A 20643-nucleotide genomic window follows, 5' to 3' on the forward strand; every position below is an offset into this window, starting at 1 on the left:
TGCATTCTGCCATCACTCGCGTCTTCTCGTCCCCGCGAGGGCAGCCTCCGCACTAGGAATTCTCCGCTCAGCAGCAACGTGCATGAAACTGTGTCACGGAGTGCCGTTAACGCGGTTATCTCCGGTGTAAGCATTAGCCAAGGTCGCCAAGGTCGTCCGCACAGATTGCAAGACTCCATGATAAGATAACGACTGCACCGCAGCTAGCTGTTTTTGCGGCTGGGCCGAGCACGCGTTTGCAGAGAACGCAGGCACGCGCCCATTAACAAACGACCTGCGGTGATGCAGCGATGAGGTGCACGACGTGGTACTTAAATAGTTACCTGGTGCTGCTAACTGTGCTATTCTGAAAGAAAAACAATCACTAAAAAGGGATTCTTGCACTCACGTATAAATAGTCATTGGCTATTTGTCACAGTATTTTCTTTTGTTTAATAACTGCACACAGATGCGAAGGTAGGATATTAGTGCCGGCTACCTCAAATCACTTTGTCAATATTATAGCTGGAGGTAGAACTGATAGTGTAACAGTTGCTGCATGGCAAAGAGACCTCGACATTACTAATGAACTGCAACTAGGCCAACGTGTAGATTAGCGGTCCAGTTGGGTATGCCGGCAACGACTATTGCAGAGCAAACCGATGGATATTGTTGACTTTGGTACAATCGCCCACACTTCTGTCTAAAGTGATGAAATGATGCGCTGCGGTGCAAAGAAATCGACATGCGTGCGTTGATGGGCGGTTTGAGAGACGATGCCTTTGACCAGCGGAAGCCACAAGTCCAGTACCAGTCCAGTACCACAATCAGTCCATTACCACAAACCTAATAGTTGCTTTGTGTTGTTTTCTTAGTATCTTAGTGGCTATGGCATTGCACTATTGAGATCGAGGTGGTGGGATCAAATCCCGGCCATGGCGGCCGCATTTCGATGGGGACGAAATGAAAAAAATAAAGACACCCGTGTACTTGGATGCAGGTGCACGTTAGAGAACCCCAGGTGGTCGAAATTAATCCGAACGTCCCCTACTATACACGTCGCTCCTCATAATCAAATCATGGTTTTGGAACGTAAGCGCCTGTTATTAAATTTTTAATTTGGGTTTTGTGGTGAGGGAGGGAGGGAGAGAGAGAGAGAAACGTTTGTTAGTGAATCTGGTGGCACGACTAACATGCTGCTGCAGATAGATATAATGAAAAGTCAATTGAGATGCACAATTCCCGACACAGGTGCATTACATACACGCACAAGCACACCAGGACACTCAACAAACTAAGGTATTTCACCGAGACCAGTGTCTCTGAGGAAGCTTAGATGCGCTTAACCAATGTCGCGAGGCGCACAGGCACCGTTTATTCCATTGGCCAAGTACGTGTCGTGGCTCAAGGAATGACAGTATTTGACTACTGTTCGGTGCGTACGTTACGGCTGTTCTCTATGACGAAAAAAAAAAAAACTTTAAGCGAAGTTTAGGTGGACGACATCTTTCTGTAGGTTGCACGCAGCTGACGGTGCTACCCATTACATAGCAAGAACAAAGTTTTATATATACATATATATAGACTAGCGGCAGTTTTACTTCGCTCCTCGAAGAGGCCTTTTTTTTTCTTGCATGATATATACTACGAATACAATACGCGTACTTCCGTAAGGTATTTACATAGCGACGAAAACAGTCATAGCCGCGTCTAGAAGCACAAAAGAAACGTTACACAGTGCAATTATTATAGTAAAGAAGAGTTCTCTAAAAAGGAGGCAGGAGGTGTGCCGAGTGAGCTCCTGCAAAACAATGTAGCAAACGCGGTTTAAATTAGGGATCCGACCCCTCAAAAAGGTGCAACGTTTTGTAACTCATTTTTCCCTCATTTACCGCTAGGCCTCACTTTTTTTAACCTTCTTCCATTAATAACTCTCTCTCTCTCTCTCTCTCTCTCTCTCTCTCTCTATATATATATATATATATATATATATATATATATATATATATATATATATATATATATATATATATATATATATATATATATATACAATGCTACAGCCATAAGGACACGTATATGTATATATGTGCACGCATACACGTCTTATACTACCGCCTATCTACCACGTAACCTGCCTCCCGCACTTTTCGAACATACACTTTCTTTCTTCCCCTTTGACACCCATAATGCTAACGCATTAAAGAAGTCAAAGCAGTCTATTTGGATTGCAGTCCCCTATTGATTCTAGAAGTTAACTTTCATAACTGTAGTGTCAAGCCACGTTCTTATTTTCTATTGTTACTTCACATATGAAGCCCACGCGCTATCGCAGCCACGTGCCACATATCTCGCTTCATTGTCTTTTGTGCACATCCTTGCAGGAACAAAAGAGAAGGAATGCGGTTGCTTTCGGCCATCCCGCTGCACCGTCGAGACAGTGAGTCAGCGCATGCACGAGGATGTCAAGAACGAACACATCCGCACGCATTTCCGGACCTGCACAAGATGCTGGCCACTAAACGAGACCTTCTCACATTTCTACCTCTTCCGCAACCTAACCGAAACCTCGAAGCACTACGCAGACTAACTTCGCATTGCCTATACTTGCGAGTGATATTTGCCATACGGGGTGTCCCAGCTAACTTTAGCCAGAGGTTAAAAATACGCGAATGCCACGTAGCTGGACAGAAACAAGATAGTGTCGTTTGCCGTCGCTTGGAGATACTCAGATTATCTTTTTTCATTCCACCTAATTGCACAATCCGTCTTAATCAATCAATCAACTTCTCGAACATTACAATTGCATTAAAAGTGCCAACCAGAAAATTGTAGGGCAGCATGAAAAACACCCAATACAGCATTCCGTTGTTCAATACGTGCTACGTAAGGGCGTTTTTCCGAGCGTGAAAGAAGCCCGCGAACTAGTGTTCCTTTATATGCTCCCGCAGGGAGCAGAGTTGCGCATACCTTTTCCGGCGCCGCTCGCGCAGCGAATAATCGTTGAGCCTTTAGTAACTTTAGCTAAGAGAGAGCTGCGAACTCGTCGTTTCCGTCAGTGCCATCGCCATTGCAATCAGCGGACCGTCGATCGTGCGTTGAGAGGAGCAGCTGCGGGTTTCAGGTGCGGTATTCGACGATGTAAAGTCAAGGACCTTGGTGAAGTGGTACGAAACACAGCGTACTGGCACATGTGTTGTGCCAGTACGATGCCAAAAATGTGTTGTCAGATTACAGTCTGCACTGTGTGAATAATTACTCTGCAAGTTTGCCATCTTGATTTGATTAGTGCAATAAAAATTACCTGTTGTTACTCTTAATAGCTTGTTGCCTTTCCATTTTCTTTGAATTCTGCCCCCAAGGTTCCAAGAACCAGCACACTTGGCCTGTTGCCAGCAGCCGTTCATGCATTATCTTGTATGAAATAAATTTGGTCTTGCATCTTGAATATTTTTCTACTTGCAGATTTGCCGCCACTATATAGCTGATTAGTCTGCGGTATGAATGAATCGTAAAAGTAAGCTTTGCTTAAAATGTGCACATGTGAACATTTGAAATGCGCTTAAATCTGTGTCTGCACCGCATGTATCGAAAACGTGCAGCTGTTGTGAACGATGGTTAGGGATAAATGACGCCCTGTTAACGGTCACTGACATAATTGCAGGCACGATAGCTCTCTTGGCGAAAGTCATTAATCGGCTGGTTTCGGCAGCCAAAATGCGCTAAGTGTCCACTTACGTGTGTGAAGTTTTAAACACTCTTTAAAACATTTCTTGCTTTCTAACAATGATAATTAAGACTTCATATGCATGCTGAAAATAATTTCACCGCCTTTTTTGGCAACGTACTGCGCTTTTGCGAGCGAACTTTGGAGCTGTTAGAGCAACGGGAGTATTTTATTTTGGGGAATCGAAGGCGGTCCTACCCCCTATTTCTACGTTCATGTGTGTGTTGTATATGCGTGTTTACATATAGTCGGATACAACTTTAGAAAAAAGGGGAGGCCCCGCCCAGATGACCGAAGCGGCGAAGTCACCGGCCGTCCGGCGCATGACGTCGGTCCAGAATGCGCGCCCATTGGTGCACCCGCCTCGGAGGAGTAAACGCCCCCTTTTTTCTAAAGTTGTATCCGACTATAGGTACATACAAAGTTTCGGTTGGTTAGAAGCCCACCCCCTCCGACTGCACGAAGGACTCATTCGAGCGTAGCCTGTATTAAGATGTGCCCTTTGCTAAGCGCCTGCGAACAATTGGCGCTTGTAGCTCGCGACCACTAGAGAAAAAAGGCGGAACGCCGCGCGGCATTTGGCTCCTGCGCGCGCGAGGAGGGGCTTCGCTGCAGAGCTGGATCACGACGGCGGACCTATGCGCAACTCTGCTCCCTGCGGGAGCATATACAGGAACACTACCGCGAACACACGCTAAGTGCCTCGAGCGGCCAGTCGCGCGGCAATATTGCGTGCACTTGCGGGGTTTCTGTCCCGCTCGGAAAAACACTTATGCACCCGTATGGAAACGCAGAAAGCTGTATCGGGGGTTTTTCATGTCGATCTACAATTTTCTGGTTGACACTTTTAATCTAATTGTAATATTTGCGAAGTTGATTAATTAATTAACCGAATTATTCAATTAGGCGGAATTTAAAAAATAATTTGAGTATCTCTAAGCGACGTCAAACAACACTACCTTGGTTCTGTCCAGCTACGGGGCATTCGCGCATTTTAAAACTCTGGCTAAAGTTAGCTGGGACACCCTGCTTGTTGGCGCGATAAATGCGGGATACACTTCGGCTCCGTCGACTGTTCGAGAGTGGGTTGTTTGCGTCGGAATGGTACGAAAGATCTCGACGACGACCCGTTCGAACTGAGACTAGCGCGGATTGACCTTTTTATAAACGTCTCCAGGTTATTCTAGATGAGGTGACTCGGCAGTCAACCCCCACTCTCCCGATTCGGAGTTGTTAACTCAAGAAAATGCTATACTATAGCCAATGTACCGCACCTGTACCACAACGGTCCAACAGTGGCTTGCGGTAAGCCACAAGTGCTCTATCTAGAGGAGCCATTACTTGGAAATGAGGGGGAGAGGGGGGAGGGAGCGCAGAGAGTTTATGCTTAATTTCTTTTAAAACGAAACCAGCTTAGAAGCGAAGCTTCGTCAGCTGCATTGGGACGCTTGACGTAGCGTACGTTCCCATGCTTCTACATATAAATAAAATAATAATAATAATAATAATAAGACACTTGACAGAATTCCGATGTGCCAAATTTGAACATTTGCCTCAAGAGCACCGTGATTACCTGCGCTGAGGCCAATCGCACTGTACGCATGCCAGTTTAAAGTCGCCTGGTGTTCTATCTCTAAAACCAAACGCCCAGAAACGTGGCCCGGTTGTGTGGTCTTTCATTTGCCTTCGTGCACGCGGTGCTGATTTTGTTTAAGTCAATCAATCATCAAGTAGCAGCGGCCAAGTTATGCCGTAAGCTGCCGCATACGTCGCGGGTAGCTGATTCGCGAATTTCAGGGCGGCGTCACCACTTTCACTTTCCCACCCTTTCCGGTTTGCGAAGTCTCTGATAACGCGTTTAGCATTTCTCAAAAATAATCTATCGACCTAGCTTAAAGTCGTTACCATCACTGGCAGCCCATTTATGTCCACTGCAAGACGAAGGCCCTTCCCAGCGATCTCTATTTACCGCGACCTTGCTCCATCTTATGTCTACAAATTTCCTACTTTCATCGCACCGCCTAATTCTCTGCCGTCCTCGGTCTCGCTTGGCCTTTTCTCGGCACCCACTTTGTAACTGTATTAAAGCAGCGTTTATCCGCCCTAAGCATTACATAACCTGACCAGTTCCATTCCTTCCTCCTAAGGAGAATGAGAACATTGGCTACACCCGCTTGCTCCGCAACCCGCCCGTAAAGGGAAGTGCCCAAAGTAGCAAGCCCCTATAGTGTATCATTATAAGTGCAAAAGCGTTGAGGCTGATATAAAGGGCGCAGCAGAGAACACTGCACGGCAGCATTGCAGCAGCGCCCATGCAGACTTTGCGGGCAGGCATCGTAGGCTCACACGGTTTCTCACCTCTGTACACTACTCCACCCGCGTTCATCATTACCATCTGCCTATAAAAATGTATTTGATGCATATATATATATATATATATATATATATATGTATAACGTTTGTGGGTAATTTCAGTTTTGTAAGTGACCCGCTTTATAATTTCCTTGACAACACTCGTATGCGAGAAATCATGGCATAAATGTAGCTGATCGTCGGCAAGCAACGTATCCGCGATGAGAAATCAAATAAAAAAAAAAAAGACTCGCGTAAATTCTAGAATGACAGAGTTTATGTGTACGTTAGACAAACTCGTGCACTATAACGATAATTCCCACGATTGGTTCAAGTTTGATACTGGCGGTGGGCCCCGACGCCAGCGACAGGTCCCCTCCATAGTATTTCAGTGCAAAACCATACTGCGCCATACAGGCGGGTGATAAGGATCGGCGCTTCCTCGAAACCTGAACGTTAAACGGACTGTCTGCATGTGGGCTTTCCGCAGTCGCGGAAAGCCCACATGCAGACAATCGCAGTTCTCTCTGTTTACCTCCAATGAAGGTTTCGCGTTCGCGTGCGATTAAGTGTCATGGCCACTGTTTGCTTCAACGCCCACTCGACGCATTGTCCGCCCGCCAGTTCACTTGTCGAGATTTCGCGGTCGTGCTGACGCGTAGATTACCGTTATGCGCTCCGCTGGGTCGCCTTTATCGAGGTATGCGATGTCGTAATAATTTCAAACAGCGTATTATCTCGCAGGGCACCAAGCTCCGAGGACGCAGTGACGGTATTTTGCAGTCGGACGTCGAGGCGATTACCGGAAAGAGGCGGACAGCCACAATTTAGCTGAAATACCTCGACTTAATGTGGGCCGATTATCGAAGCAACTTTGTTAAAAAAAATTAAATTATGGGGTTTTACGTGCCAAAACCACTTTCTGATTATGAGGCACGCCGTAGTGGAGGACTCCGGAAATTTCGACCACCTGGGGTTCTTTAACGTGCACCTAAACCTAAGTACACGGGTGTTTTCGCATTTCGCCCCCATCGAAATGCGGCCGCCGTGGCCGGGATTCGATCCCGCGACCTCGTGCTCAGCAGCCTAACACCATAGCCACTGAGCAACCACGGCGGGTAGCAACTTTGTTAGAGGATTGAAATAGGTGCGTACTACGACTCTATTAACGCTTCGACAAATACACAACAGAAGCGTAGGAACGTTACCAAGCAAATATTTTAATGTGGTTTTCTTTTTTTTAGTGTTACGTGTTTAGCTGTACAACTTGGGGATTGCGCGCTCTTCACTCGCTAAATTTGCATGCCTATATATATATATATATATATATATATATATATATATATATATATATATATATACATATATATATATATATATATATATATATATATATATATATATATATATATATATATATATATATATATATATATATATATATATATATATACTATTCCTGGCTTCCATGCTGAGAATACCCTCAGCTTTAAGGTAAAGCGCAATCGGTATAACTAGAATAATACAAAAAGTGCTGTCATATTGGATTAAGCGAGTTCCGTTTCGGGCGGGAGCACATACAGTGCACCAACAGACGCGTAGGCGTTCACCGCGCCTGTACTTCCAGAGACCATTCGTGACAAACTTTTTAGAGTTTATCGTAATTCAAAAAAAAAAAGCAAGCTACAAACGTAGGTCCTGCTTATTTCATTTTCGATTTATAATTTTTTGCTTAATAAGGGGAAGCTTTAGCTCTGGGCCAAGTCCTATTTCCCATATTAAAATACAAGCGCAAAGCAGCAATGATTTGATGAGATAATCACTTCACCAATTCGAATGAAACTTCCTGCATTATAGAGAAAGAAAGCTTAATGCAAGTGACAAAATAAAGCTGAATTTTGATGTAGGTCCTGCCATGGTTTAAGAAACATTCCGAAAACTGTTAAACTTCAGAACAATTGAAGCACGAAGTTCACAAATGCGCGTAACTCTGCATCGAATTCAGGTATCGCAAATTTGTAAAATGTATGTGTTAGAGGATCTAAAGCGCGAAATATTATATGTATACTTACAGCTCATTCGAAATTGTTACAACGTTCACGGTATGACAAAAGTCCTTCTTCACAAATTAGTCGTATATTTCAGGGCAGACCATAATGCAGTAGTTGTGTCTGCTCTAGATATATTATTAGGCGCACTTTAAGGAATTGCGACATCGTTCTTTATTACTCAGTTACAGATTCGTAAATTTGACACATAATTATTTTTTTTTCACCTAGCGCTCCCGACACACGTTTTCCTTTTCCCCATTACTCGTATTAGGCCAAATAGCGATCCAATAAATAAAACGTTTATTAATTCAATGAATCACCTTCGCAATACTCAACAATCTTTCTTTCTTTTCTTTCATTTGAACGACTTAAGTAACAAATCCGCTTCCTTCAGCCACAAGACTAACTTCTCATTTCAAGTGCAACAAACCTAATCAAAGGTGCTGCTGTAATTGCTGAGAAAGCAATTTCATTGCTCCCACGTATCTAGATGGAAACTTTTCTTCTCTCTCCGTCTTATCTACTTTTCCTCTTTCCCCCCTCCCCAGTTGTAGCGTAGCCAACCGAGCAGCTCCTTCTTCAACCTCCCTACTTTTGCCTTTTCTTTTCACTCTCTCCCTCACTCAGCAGCACCGGACAACGTCGCCGGCTTCCCTCTCATCCCGCAAGGAAACGTGCACTCCCAACGAACGCCGGTGCCATGACGGCAATGGATACGCAGGGTCCTTCTTCTTCTTCTTCTTCTTCTTCTTCTTTTTTTTTTGTAGGACCAATTTTTTTCAAAGATTGTCTATAGCACATAGCACACTTCTAACCCTTGATCTAAATCGCTCGATGAGGCGGCCATTACTTCTTCGAGAAATCAAAATGTGCAATTGAATAATTAACGTAATTGCGCTAACTTTATAATTAATCACTTTACGTCCCATATTTTAATGTACGAATTATAACCGCTCAGTTCTCACGGCGTATCCACTTAGAACTAATTCTCTGGAGGGCACCAGTTCCGAGATATTAATCTTCAATGTGTCTGACGAAATGCATTGGCGTTCCAGTTACCTTTTAAAGAACCCGCTGTTTTATGCACTAAAGCATAAATGTAACTGGAACATCCATGCATTTCCACGGACACTGAAAATATCTCGGAACTCGTGCTGTTCAGGCAATTCGCTCCGAGTGGATGCGCTGTTGCGAACTCAGCGGCTATAATTCGTAGATTGAAACACGTGGCGTAAAGTAATTAATTAAGAGTTTATTAGCGCAAATACGTTAATTATTCAATTGAACATTTTGATTTCTCATAGACGTAATGATCCTCTCATCGAGTAATTTAGCTCAGTGGTTTGAATTGTGCTATCTGCCATAGGCATATCTTTAAAAAATTTAGTGCAGCTAAGAAAACACCCACTATGGTCAGGTCATTCGAACAGTCTGAGCAAGAACGGTTACGATGGCTGCTGTAGTGACTGTGCAACTCAACACAGCCACAAACTATTATCCCACTCTCTGCTAAGTTCCTATTGAAACGCATCTACAATACTTAAAGAGAGCTGCGTACAGCTGCAATAACATTAAAGGATATCGTCCGCTGCATATTATGTCTAACCTATGCCAAAGACGTTTCAGGATCGAGCGGGAAAAACCAAAATAGGCGAAGCCTTACCTTGGGGGATCCTATATATAAATACATGAAAGCTGATAAATCTTTTTTCTCGGCAACAAACTGCACCGGATGTGAGTAAGTTAGTTGCATTTAAAAGAACAGTTAAAATGCAGTGAATGCAGCAATACAATTTTTTTAGGCCGGGACGTGAGCTTTGTTTCAACTGCAAAGGTGCAAAACAACAACAACCACTCAATTATCAAGTTTACAACACTATATATATATATATATATATATATATATATATATATATATATATATATATATATATATATATATCACAATACTTCTAACTCCACCTAAAGATACATCTAAAGCGGGCCAAATGGATGTTTTATGTGCCGCTCTGAAAGATACCACCAATTTGTGAGTATTCTATAATATTGCAACAACTTCAAGTAAGCTGTAAGCTGTAAATTCAAATTCGTCCGTTCTAGATGTTCGATCAGATTCAGTGTACGGAACTGCAATAGCTGTTTCTGGTGCAGAGTTACAGGCCTGTAAACTTCGCGCCTCAATACATTTGAAAACTGAGCGATGGCAGGAACTGAGCGTGTTCTGCCCTCCCGGAGTTGCTAAAATTGACCTTTCTCCTCTCTTATGCGACAAAGTGTTACATCCCCACCAATGCAGTCAGTTGTCCCACCAAAGATCTTCTGCGTTCCGCATGTATTTGGATGTCGGGAGTTTGTCCCGTGCTAAAGCTTTCTCTCAGCAGCACACAGACACGTACCAGGAAAGACGGGGCAGCCGTCTTCGTCTTCGTGTAGCGTGTAGGAGCTGCCGTACCACGAGCTTCTTCCCAGAGAAGTGCCGGTCAGGTCCTGCGCAACACAAAAAGGGAATTGCAGTTTGTTAGGCGCCGAGATTGGTAACCGAAAAGGGTGCACTGGTTAAGTGGCTGACTTACACTCGGCACAATAAAAGTTGACAGTCAGTTAAGCAACCTTAGCTCATACCAATGCGAAAGCAGTAGGACTTCTCTAATTAATTGGTTACGTCCATAAAACGTGACGTCATGCACTGTCACGTGTCCTTCCCAACTCTACCTTAGTCGACCTCAATCCACATTGCTATGATTTGTGCAAACCTTAATTCACCTTAATCTATACCTTAATCCGCCTTGCTCTAACTTGTACCAAACTCACTCCCCTTTAATCTCCTTATCCACCTTAATGTACCTTAATCAACGTTGCTGTAACTTGTACCAAACTTACTCCACTTTAATCCCCCTTAATTCACCTTGCTCTAATTTGCACGAACCGTAGTCCGCTTTAATTCACCTCCGTTCACTTTACTCCACCTTAATTCATGTTACTCCAACTTGTTATATCTTTAATTCTGCATTACTACTGAGGTCACATATAACGCTGATGACCTCACTGATGATGAGGATCTTTGTTACCTTCTCGTTGCGGGCAACGTTGGTTTTTCTGCCTCATGGGACATATAATATGCTTTCACATTAAAAAAAATGTTGACCTGCCGGCGATAAAGAGCTGACGAAGCAATGCTACACGGCAGCACCAAACTACAGAGATGCCAGCACATCCATATGCTTTTGTCTGCTATGCATGTGCTCTGCCTTTGCCGCGCACAACAAGGTTAAAAAAAGAAAGGTTCTGGAGTGGACATAATACACTGAAAGTGAAAGCAGGCCGCCGCCATCTTACTCAGGGCACAAAGACAGTCGGGCATGTAGTGTAGAAAAGGAAGCGATTTCTTTTCACTTCCTTCGGGTTTGGGATGGATAATTTCGCCGTACAGATACAACTGAACTTCCATCTGTGTGTCGCTGCTTTTAGGAGGAAACTTGAACGCCGTAGCACAAATCTTGGCAGATCTTAATATAAATACTGAGTCAAATAGAATATTTTAGCTAGAAATAATGAGCATTTAATTTCCAATAACCCTAGCACTTACATAACAAAAGAATAAACGCTTAAGTTTTGAGTGGACTCCAGCTGGCGCGGTACTCTGCCAAAGGTGTAGTCAGAGAAAGTGCTGGATTCACCTCTGCTGTTAAGAAGTTGCGACCGCTGCCAGTCCGGAATCCTAAAGTGAAGCTTCCTGGCCGAGTTCCAGGCATTCTTTTCGTGCGTATCTGGCCTGCGGAACGCCGAACGCGTTTAACGGGGTGGCGTCAGCTAGGAACGGTCGAGAGAAAAAGTAGTTAACCGGGAAGATACTATCGACCGTGAACAGACCCATATAACACGTCGTCTCCCCTTATCATCCTTATGAACTCAGTGACTGCTTCTCTGTCTGAGTTGGGCGACGTCAAGCGCATGAGTCCTCAGAGATCGGTGGCATTTCGGTCGTCAAGAGACGCCCTAACCGAAGGCGCAACCCGCGATCGACCACCGGAACGGATCGGGAATGTGGCGTGTTTGGCATTGTAATTTTCATGTTGTCTACAATGCTCCAAGTGGGCCGTACATGTGGTCCTAGAGACGAATTTTATTCCACCATCACAAAATCTTTCAACAAAGCCTTCATAGAAACTGTTCTCCTTTGACGTTTGTTTTGTACCGCCGGTGCAACACATCCATATGGTTTCTGATATTTAGATACGTTGCATTGATTTTGTGTTTCTTTTTCATATGTGTATGTCAATATTATACGTGCATATGTAAATATTTATGTATTCTGCCCCTCATGCTTGGATCCCCATTTAGGCATGCAGTATTGTATAAATAAATAAATAAATAAATAAATAAATAAATAAATAAATAAATAAATAAATAAATAAATAAATTCACCTTCTGCAAGCGAGAGCGTTCAGCCAGTGATTAAGACGCTCGGCTTCTGATCGTGGGATCCTAGGTTTGAAACTTACGACCGCCAACGTTTTCCACTTCAAATTTATTTTGTTTCATAGATTAATTTTCCATATTGCGATTCGTCTTTGCGTGGCAGACGGACGGAAGGACAGGTTTCCTCGTTGGATTAGCACAGATATACTTACGCACTTAAAATTTACACAAACACAACCCTAGCGATGACTTACGCTGCAGCTAGCGTTTAAAAAGAGAACCATATTGAATTGTATCCAATAGTTGCAACAGTACAACGTATCCCAACTGCTTTACGGTCAGAGATTATGGAGACAACGGTATTGCAGATGAGGAGACGCACGGACAGATAGATTCTCTGTGCGTCGTTTGTGGTACATAACTGAGTGAGCGCAGGCCAAATACGCGCATAATGTATGTTTCTCATCTCAAGGGGATACTCAATGAGTTGCTGAGAAAAGTTTATTACTTCATTGACGATTCAAATCCAATACCAGAGTTTAATGTTCTCTGCATACAGCTTGGAAGATGCTTGTCCAGTGCACCTTAGTTTAGCAAGAATAACGAAACAGACAATAACAGAAATTTGCCAATTGTGCAAACCAATGCTTATAACAAACTGGTCGAGTCAGTAGAAGCGATCGCATTTTCACTTTATACTGTCGCTAAACGTCCCCAATAGCAATGGGTATGCCCAAAAACATCTTTTAAAAATTAACCTTCGAAGTTTGCTCGACCGCTAAGTGATAGCAACGATGATACAGCCTATCTTCGCGAGAGTAAACCTCTTAATCAGCATTGCTTAAGAAAAGAAATAAAAAGCTGATAACTGTGCTTTCTGGCTAAGCATTGAATGATGTTGTCACTTTACAAGGGTGTGCAAGGTCCACTGTCAACACTTTGCAAATGACGAGCGGTCGCGCTGAGTCATGCTCATTAAGTGGTTGCGGAAAATGGCACCTCTTCCTCTTCATAATCTCTCTCTCGTTCCCTGGACTCGACCAGGAAATCACGTATTTTATGTGCTCTGACTGGAGCTAGCGATAGCGGCGGCTCGTTGAACAAACTTGGGCAGGTACGCCTAGCATGCTAGTGCGGATGGGGTATGACGGAAAATGAAATTATATGCGCAGTGCACAGTCCCCAGATGCACGACATGCACAAAGCACACCACAACCCTCAATGAACTAATCTCAATGAGACCGGCGTCTCTCAGGAAGTCTAAAACTACCGGCTGGACCAATCTCGCGACGAATGTCGACGCCAATTCGATTAGCATCAAACCATTGTAGCGACACACATGTATTACCGCTGTGGAAATTCGTCATGTATGCGGCCTGCATTCCGGGCTCATCTCTCTATCTCTCTCTCTGTCTGTCTCTCTCTCTCTCTCTCCCTGATTATTATTATTATTATTATTATTATTATTATTATTATTATTATTTCTTGGCATCCCCTTTGAAACGGTGCGGTGGCAAATAGTCAAATATTCCGTTTGGTTTATTCAGGTATGGTACACACGTTTTTCATTCTAGTGTTCTTGTGTACAGCTCTTTATCTTGTTTTGTTAATTCCTCAAAACTTCTCTATGTACCTGCATGGTACCGCTACTTATGCCTGTAACGGATCCGGTCATATCAATCTCTTTGCTTTTTCTCCGCCAATACTTTCCCACATCCCTCGCCGCGCCATCAGCGCGTGGCGCGTGTCTCATTATATATTCACACAAGATTGTCCAAATCAATATGGCCCGGGTTTGATTTCGCCGACCACCGGAGAACTTCTGAAGGTCTTTTCTTATTTATTTATTTGTCGTCTGTCATTGAAAAGCGGCACACATACAGTGGCGCGCACCCAAACAAGAATGTCTGAACATTTGTGACGGGCATTCCGTTCCATTCCATTCCACTAAGCCCCGAAAAAATACTAACGTTCTTGTCACTGACCGATAGTAGTCCATTGTTTGTCCCCGACACATCAGGCGTGGCTCCTACTGAGAGCTTTCAAAGGTAACTTGTCACACATCGCGAAATAATGCCCTCCGGACTACATTGCGTTTCTAGCAGTGTTTCACGGTAGTAACAGTAACATAACGAACAGTAAAAATTGTCCAGGTGAGTGAAGGATGAAAGCACAAGGTGGATCTGGTGGCGTAATCACACGAGCTACGCACTCATGGCGAGCACGATATAGCGCGGCGGGCCCCTTTGGTGCGAGAAACTTCATTTATAAGATAGTCGGGGGAAACGAAAACCTCACTTGGCTTTCCCACGACGTATCCGTCAATTACACGCGCCGTGTATGTGTACATCCTTTACCTCTGACCCCCTCGAGGCTGACGGCCGCAGCTCGACAAGCTCCTCCTCTTCCGCTACCAAGTACACATCCCCTCGTCGTTATTACTCCCACGATCGCTAGAGATTACGGCAGCCACTCCCGGGCTACGTACACGAGTAGCCGCAGCAGCAAGAACCCGTCAAGGAAGGGGGGGTTCTCTGCACTTGCGGGAGGTGGTCGGTCGCCCCGGGCTTGGAACGAGCCGTATGCGATCATTCCCGTGGGAATCGTCGCTCCTGCTGTCACGATAGGGCCCCCCCCTCCCCCTGATGTGGCGACCAACAGGGCGGCGACAGGTTTTCCGGTCAACCCGCACCCCGGCCGGCGCGGTCAACAGCTTCCACGCCCCTGACCGCCACTTTCACGGTGAGGGAGAAGGATGTTACAAGCGACGTAAGTTACGCACGCACCGGTTTGCGAGATGTCCACACTCGGATGTTTTCCGCACAACCTTGCGTTCTCTTTTTCTCTTCTTTCCTGATTCTATGGTATGTTGCTTGTTTTGTAGGGAACACTTTCTGCAATGCACGAGCGAGTGTATAAACAGACCGTTGTACAAGAGTATATAGGCAGGCTTGTACAAATACTTCTCAGGTATAATACAGGCTCACATGATTGCACGTACATATTCTTCGTTTCCTCCCGCTTTTCTTCTTTTGTTTCTTTTCCTTTCTTTTCGCCTCGTTAACGTGAATTGCCGGTGTTTGTATACGAGAAACGGAATGAAGTTGCGCATGTAATCATCGTTAACGTTCATGTTTTTTCCTTTCTCTTTTGCATTTTCGCTGATGCCTCGTGACGTTGCATTAGTTTTTACAAGTGGGCGGCACAAGGGCTTCGCCTGACGCCTTCCACGGTGGTTAATCTAAGCGCTCATATTACACGGCATGTTACACGATCCCATTCAGTGAATGCACCCGAAGTGGCCGACGTTGCTGTTGACATCACTCCGGTTGTGCACCCTCGTCGCCGTCGTTAGTTGCTGTTGACGGCACGTGATGCAACGGGGACGATCGTTTTATCTTGAGCGGTGAGAACATAGGGCAAACAAAAAAGAAAAAAAAAGGAACTGCACCGAAGCGGAAGTATAGGTTTCGCGACGTGCAACTCTCTGACTCTGGCAAGCCAACTGTGAGAACGCCATGACCCGCATTCATACAAAAAAAAAGAAAGAAAGAAAGAAAGAGAGAAAGAAAGAAAGAAAGAAAGAAAGAAAGAAAGAAAGAAAGAAAGAAAGAAAGAAAGAAAGAAAGAAAGAAAGAAAGAAAGAAAGAAAGAAAGATCAAGCCGTGTAATCAAAAGCGAAGTTGGGGCGTAAGGATTTCTAAGACGGATTGCTGTTAAGGGCAGTAGTTGGCGAATGAGCAAATAAATAGAAGTTCGATGACCTGGCACGTTGTGTTACAGAAAAACAATTGAAGCGCAAACAATTGACGGTGAGACCTTGTCCAAGCTGTGGAGAAATGCCAGCAAACCATACACCATCGCGTCCTTGATATTCCTGCGAATCATTACATGGATAGTAAGTGTAGCGCACCGATTCTTGCTCGCCCGCCCACTGGCATTGCTATAGTGCGGGTATTTTGAGGCAATGGAGTCACTTTCTTTGCCTACTTTCCCGCGTTTTGCGTGGGGCTGCACAGCAACTGGGCCGGTTGCTATCGCGACAGGTATATATGTGGGCATATATATAAAAAGAGGGTTATACAAAAGTACCCGTAATGTGGCCCTTGTGCGTTGACCAAATAGTTTCTTGTTCTTCGTAACAAGAAAATAACTTCTTGCGCTAAACCTGAACATATAATGTCGTATTTGCTTGCTTTTGGGTTTTTTTTTTTCCTTCTTGCAGACGGAGTGAGCATTCGAGAAAAAGGTTTACTTACTTGTAATCCCAAACTTAGACTTAACTTGATATTCCTTTGTTGCGGGCGCGTGTCCCTTAATATCAGCTGTTTATACATAGAGAGAAGTAATGAACTGAAAATGAGACATCCGCCCATCTGCCTGCCATCTGCTAGCCGCCTGGTTAGCTCGGACGGTGGTCCCGGGTTTAGAGTGGCGGACCAGGACAAATTTTTCTTCAGCTACGAGGCTTTTCTTTCGAAGAACCGATACGGGTTCCTCGAACAACTGTTCTTCGAAGGTTCCTCGAACAATTGCAGCAATTGCTGCAATTGAGTGGATGCTTCATGTTCACTTAATCGGCTGTTTATTCATCTCTTTCAACTTAATATCAGCGTTGGTCCTTATCGTGACTCACGATATCGCTATACTTCCGTTCGGTAGCCGTACGCTCTGAAAGCAAAGCCGACACGAAATAACACATAGTGTATGTGCAAGACAATAAACAGCATGACAAAGGCAAGTTGCCTCGCGTGAGTGTATCTACAAAGTGCGGGGAACTATGCAAGCAAAAGGAGATGCTAAACGATTGTTCTTTTCCTAACTGTTCTTAAAGATATTTTTGTTGTAATTATTATTAGGAAGGATTTGCTGCCAGGGAAACGGCATTTTCACAAGCGAAGGTTGTTGTGCGCGCAGCGTAGTGCACGCTCAGGTGGAAACACGTCATCAATGTTCAAATGTAGACTGTGATTGTGTATCTGTGCTTTCTTTCTTTCTCTCTCTCTCTCTCTACTTTCTTATCACTTTACCTACCCTCCTCTCTCTCCCCAGCGTAGAGTGGCGAACCGGATATTCTCGTCTTGTTAACCTCCCCGCCCTTTCCTCCCTCCATCTCTCGCTGTACCAGCCAAACTGTGGCGTAAAAGCTTGCTTTAATTCATTAGTTCCTCTTTATCTCAACTATAGAACATCGGCTACCCTCGCTTGCTCTCTAACCCAATGGCTAAGTACACTCCTTATCACGCATATCAAATTTCATACCATCACTCGTGCCGTGTGAATTCCTTAGTAAGGCTTCGTATTTAGGCGCTTGTGCATAAGATTGCCTCATCATGAATTCAGGAAACCACGGGCGTTAGGTTAAGCTAGTGGGTTCGAAACACTCTCGTCTTTCCTGGTTACATCAACTCCCCTATACCTTAATCTTTCACTTGCTTTCAAATAATACGACAGCTTCAGTAGAAAATCACACGGCGACAGAACACCTTAAAGCGAAGCTCAGGACTCATTTCCCGCTCTAAAAGAATGTATTACTTACACAAAAATGGTAACTGGAGAATTGGTGCCAAAATGCTTCCCGACTGCGCTCGAAAGGCTGAGAATTCCGTCACCTTTGGCGCACCGCAGAAAACAACTTTCGCCCGCAGTCTCGCATTTTCAGAGCCAACTTTTCTTGGACGAGGGGAAGATTCATTCGCTCACCGACTGACTGGGAGTGAGCGACGCTGGCGCGATTTCAAGAGCGTACGGCACGCGTCAACTCGCCACGAACACACCGGCATCACGGTGGCAAAGAAGCCGCTTTGAAAGCTGCGGCGTTATTAGCGCAGCCCCTGCCGACTCTATACCCTTCATATTTCTTCTTCACATTTCCGGAACTCTAATCTGTGTTTCTCGCCTCAACGTGAGGAATCCAATTACCCATCCAGCGTGCCCACTTTGCGAACGTGTTCCTACTGTTGGTTCCCGTCTGTAGCACGTGCGGTGCCCAATCCGTACTCTTTTCAGGTAGATCTGCCCGACAAAAAAAAAAAAAATCGACGCCGTTCCAAGTCAACATCATCTGGTCACGGCGCGAAATATGAAAGCATCTATGCGGTGCCGCTGTCACGTGCCACGCTCCGCGATACGTCTGTCATCCCTACGCTTGCTTTAACTAAACAGCCGCCGGCGGAAGTCGCGCAAACTGTGCATTCCGAATGCATCACGAGCCGGCTTGCATGGGCCGGTTGCGTCCCGAAGTCTAAAAACGTCGGTCCCCTCAATCGCATACGCCAAGTCAAAGTACGTGACTCGGTTTTTCAGAGCGGCTCGACCGGGACTTCTCGCGGCAGTTCTGAGCAGCGCCTCGAAATACGCAACTCTTTCTATCGCTGCGCTGAAAAAAAAAAGAAAGAAATAAAGGGCGGTACTGGAACGTTAGTCGTACGCACGTACCCCGTAGCCGCGCGGGTTATTTACTTTGCTCCCTGGTTTCAGTGCGGAAATCCATTAGGCAGGGTATCTCCCGGCTTCGACTTCTACAGCGTGGCGTCAGCCTAAACTCAACCTAACGTAGCTCAAAATGACACTGCAGGCTGGATACTTCTGGATGCCTGGTGCCGCCTAAATTTTCTTTACGCGAGCAGGGTTGACCTCTGCTCGTATCACACTGAACACCCAAGTTCAGAATTAAAAAGAAAGAAAGAAAGAAAGAAAGAAAGAAAGAAAGAAAGAAAGAAAGAAAGAAAGAAAGAAAGAAAGAAAGAAAGAAAGAAAGAAAAATGAAGCAAAACACACAATTCGCGCGGCTAGACTACGAACGTGAGTCACACGCATTCAACCATCGTGCAACGAAGTTTCACTTCTCAACGCGTCTGGCCTTAGCAATTGGTCGCGCTCGCTGCCCCAAGCACGAAACCGTGGAGATCGAACTCGCTTGCATTGCAAATGAGGGCGGCCGGTACTGTGTAAAGTTCTTGCCCATTATGCGCAGCCGCGCACAAAACTCATCGCGCAACTTTCTCTCAGACTTGTAGTAAACTTTTTTCCGCGACGTAAGCCTCCAGTGCATTTTCGCAAAGGGTGAGTAAGAAATATCTGCTCGTGAGAAACGCGCTGAAACCGGCACGTTCAGACCGGTATCTCCTCGATTTTCACGCAGTTTCGTTGTTCAGTGGACTATAACTGGGAAAGTTGTTTCCCTTAAAGAAGACGTTCAGAATATGAGCACGTTCCACTGAGAGATGCGATTGCTGTGCAAGCAGAGTCTTTACCCTTTTCCCCTTTACCCCTTTCCCTTTACCCCTTTCCCCAGCACAGGTTACACTGGCTAACCTCCCTGTCTTTCCTTCCCTTTTGTTGCTCTCTCTCTTACAGAGAGATAAAGGCAAAATGAAAGAAAGGCAGGTTAACCAGAGGATATATCCGATTGGCTACTCTGTAGCGGGGAAGGGGGACAATTGTTACCTAAGCAAATGAAGACAAGCTATTGGGTCGCTTCCAGCAATTTCCAGAGGTAAAAAGATAAAAAGAAATATCGATAAAGAGCGCACAAAACGTAGACTCACAAGTCCAAAGCTGAGCTGCGTTGCCAAGTGAGTGAGTGAGTGAGTGAGTGAGTGAGTGAGTGAGTGAGTGAGTGAGTGAGTGAGTGAGTGAGTGAGTGAGTGAGTGAGTGAGTGAGTGAGTGAGTGAGTGAGTGAGTGAGTGAGTGAGTGAGTGAGTGAGTGAGTGAGTGAGAAGTTGGTCACTGTGGCGGCGCTCATTAAAACATTTTGATATCTGTGCGGCTCAGAAAGCGATAAGACTCCCGAACTGCGATAGGGAGTGAAGGGACGTACCTAAAACCAAGAAAAGACTCCTTTTCACGCCCCTGCACTTCAAACTTGTCCATCCCAGTGCGAACATTCATAACATTCAGTAATACTAGTTCTCATTCCCCCCAAAACCCGTTCACAGTCGCCAAAGAACGTCACCCATCAGGTTTCCGAGTGACTCACTGCATGCAACTTTGTACACTCGTAGTTCGGGCCCTCGGGAGATTCGGAAGGAGCGACACGGGTCATCAAGGTCGAGTAGCGTCGCCTTGTTTGCTCTGCGCCCAAACTCAAGCAGCCACTGCCGCTCCGGGCG

General features: G+C 45.0%; 1 protein-coding gene across 6 annotated transcripts in view; it reads right to left on the minus strand.

Moving 5' to 3' along the window:
* LOC135910746 (pleckstrin homology domain-containing family G member 5-like) overlaps nucleotides 1–20643 on the minus strand; it is a 747540-nt gene that overhangs the window by 363038 nt on the left and 363859 nt on the right. For all 6 annotated transcript variants that reach the window (XM_065442817.2, XM_065442821.1, XM_065442818.2 and 3 more), the window contains one exon: nucleotides 10506–10596. In XM_065442817.2, the coding sequence (XP_065298889.1) occupies nucleotides 10506–10596 (91 nt within the window). The remainder of the gene's footprint in view (nucleotides 1–10505; nucleotides 10597–20643) is intronic.

This window comes from Dermacentor albipictus, chromosome 2 (genome assembly GCF_038994185.2).
Source record: "Dermacentor albipictus isolate Rhodes 1998 colony chromosome 2, USDA_Dalb.pri_finalv2, whole genome shotgun sequence".
NCBI lineage: Eukaryota > Metazoa > Arthropoda > Arachnida > Ixodida > Ixodidae > Dermacentor > Dermacentor albipictus.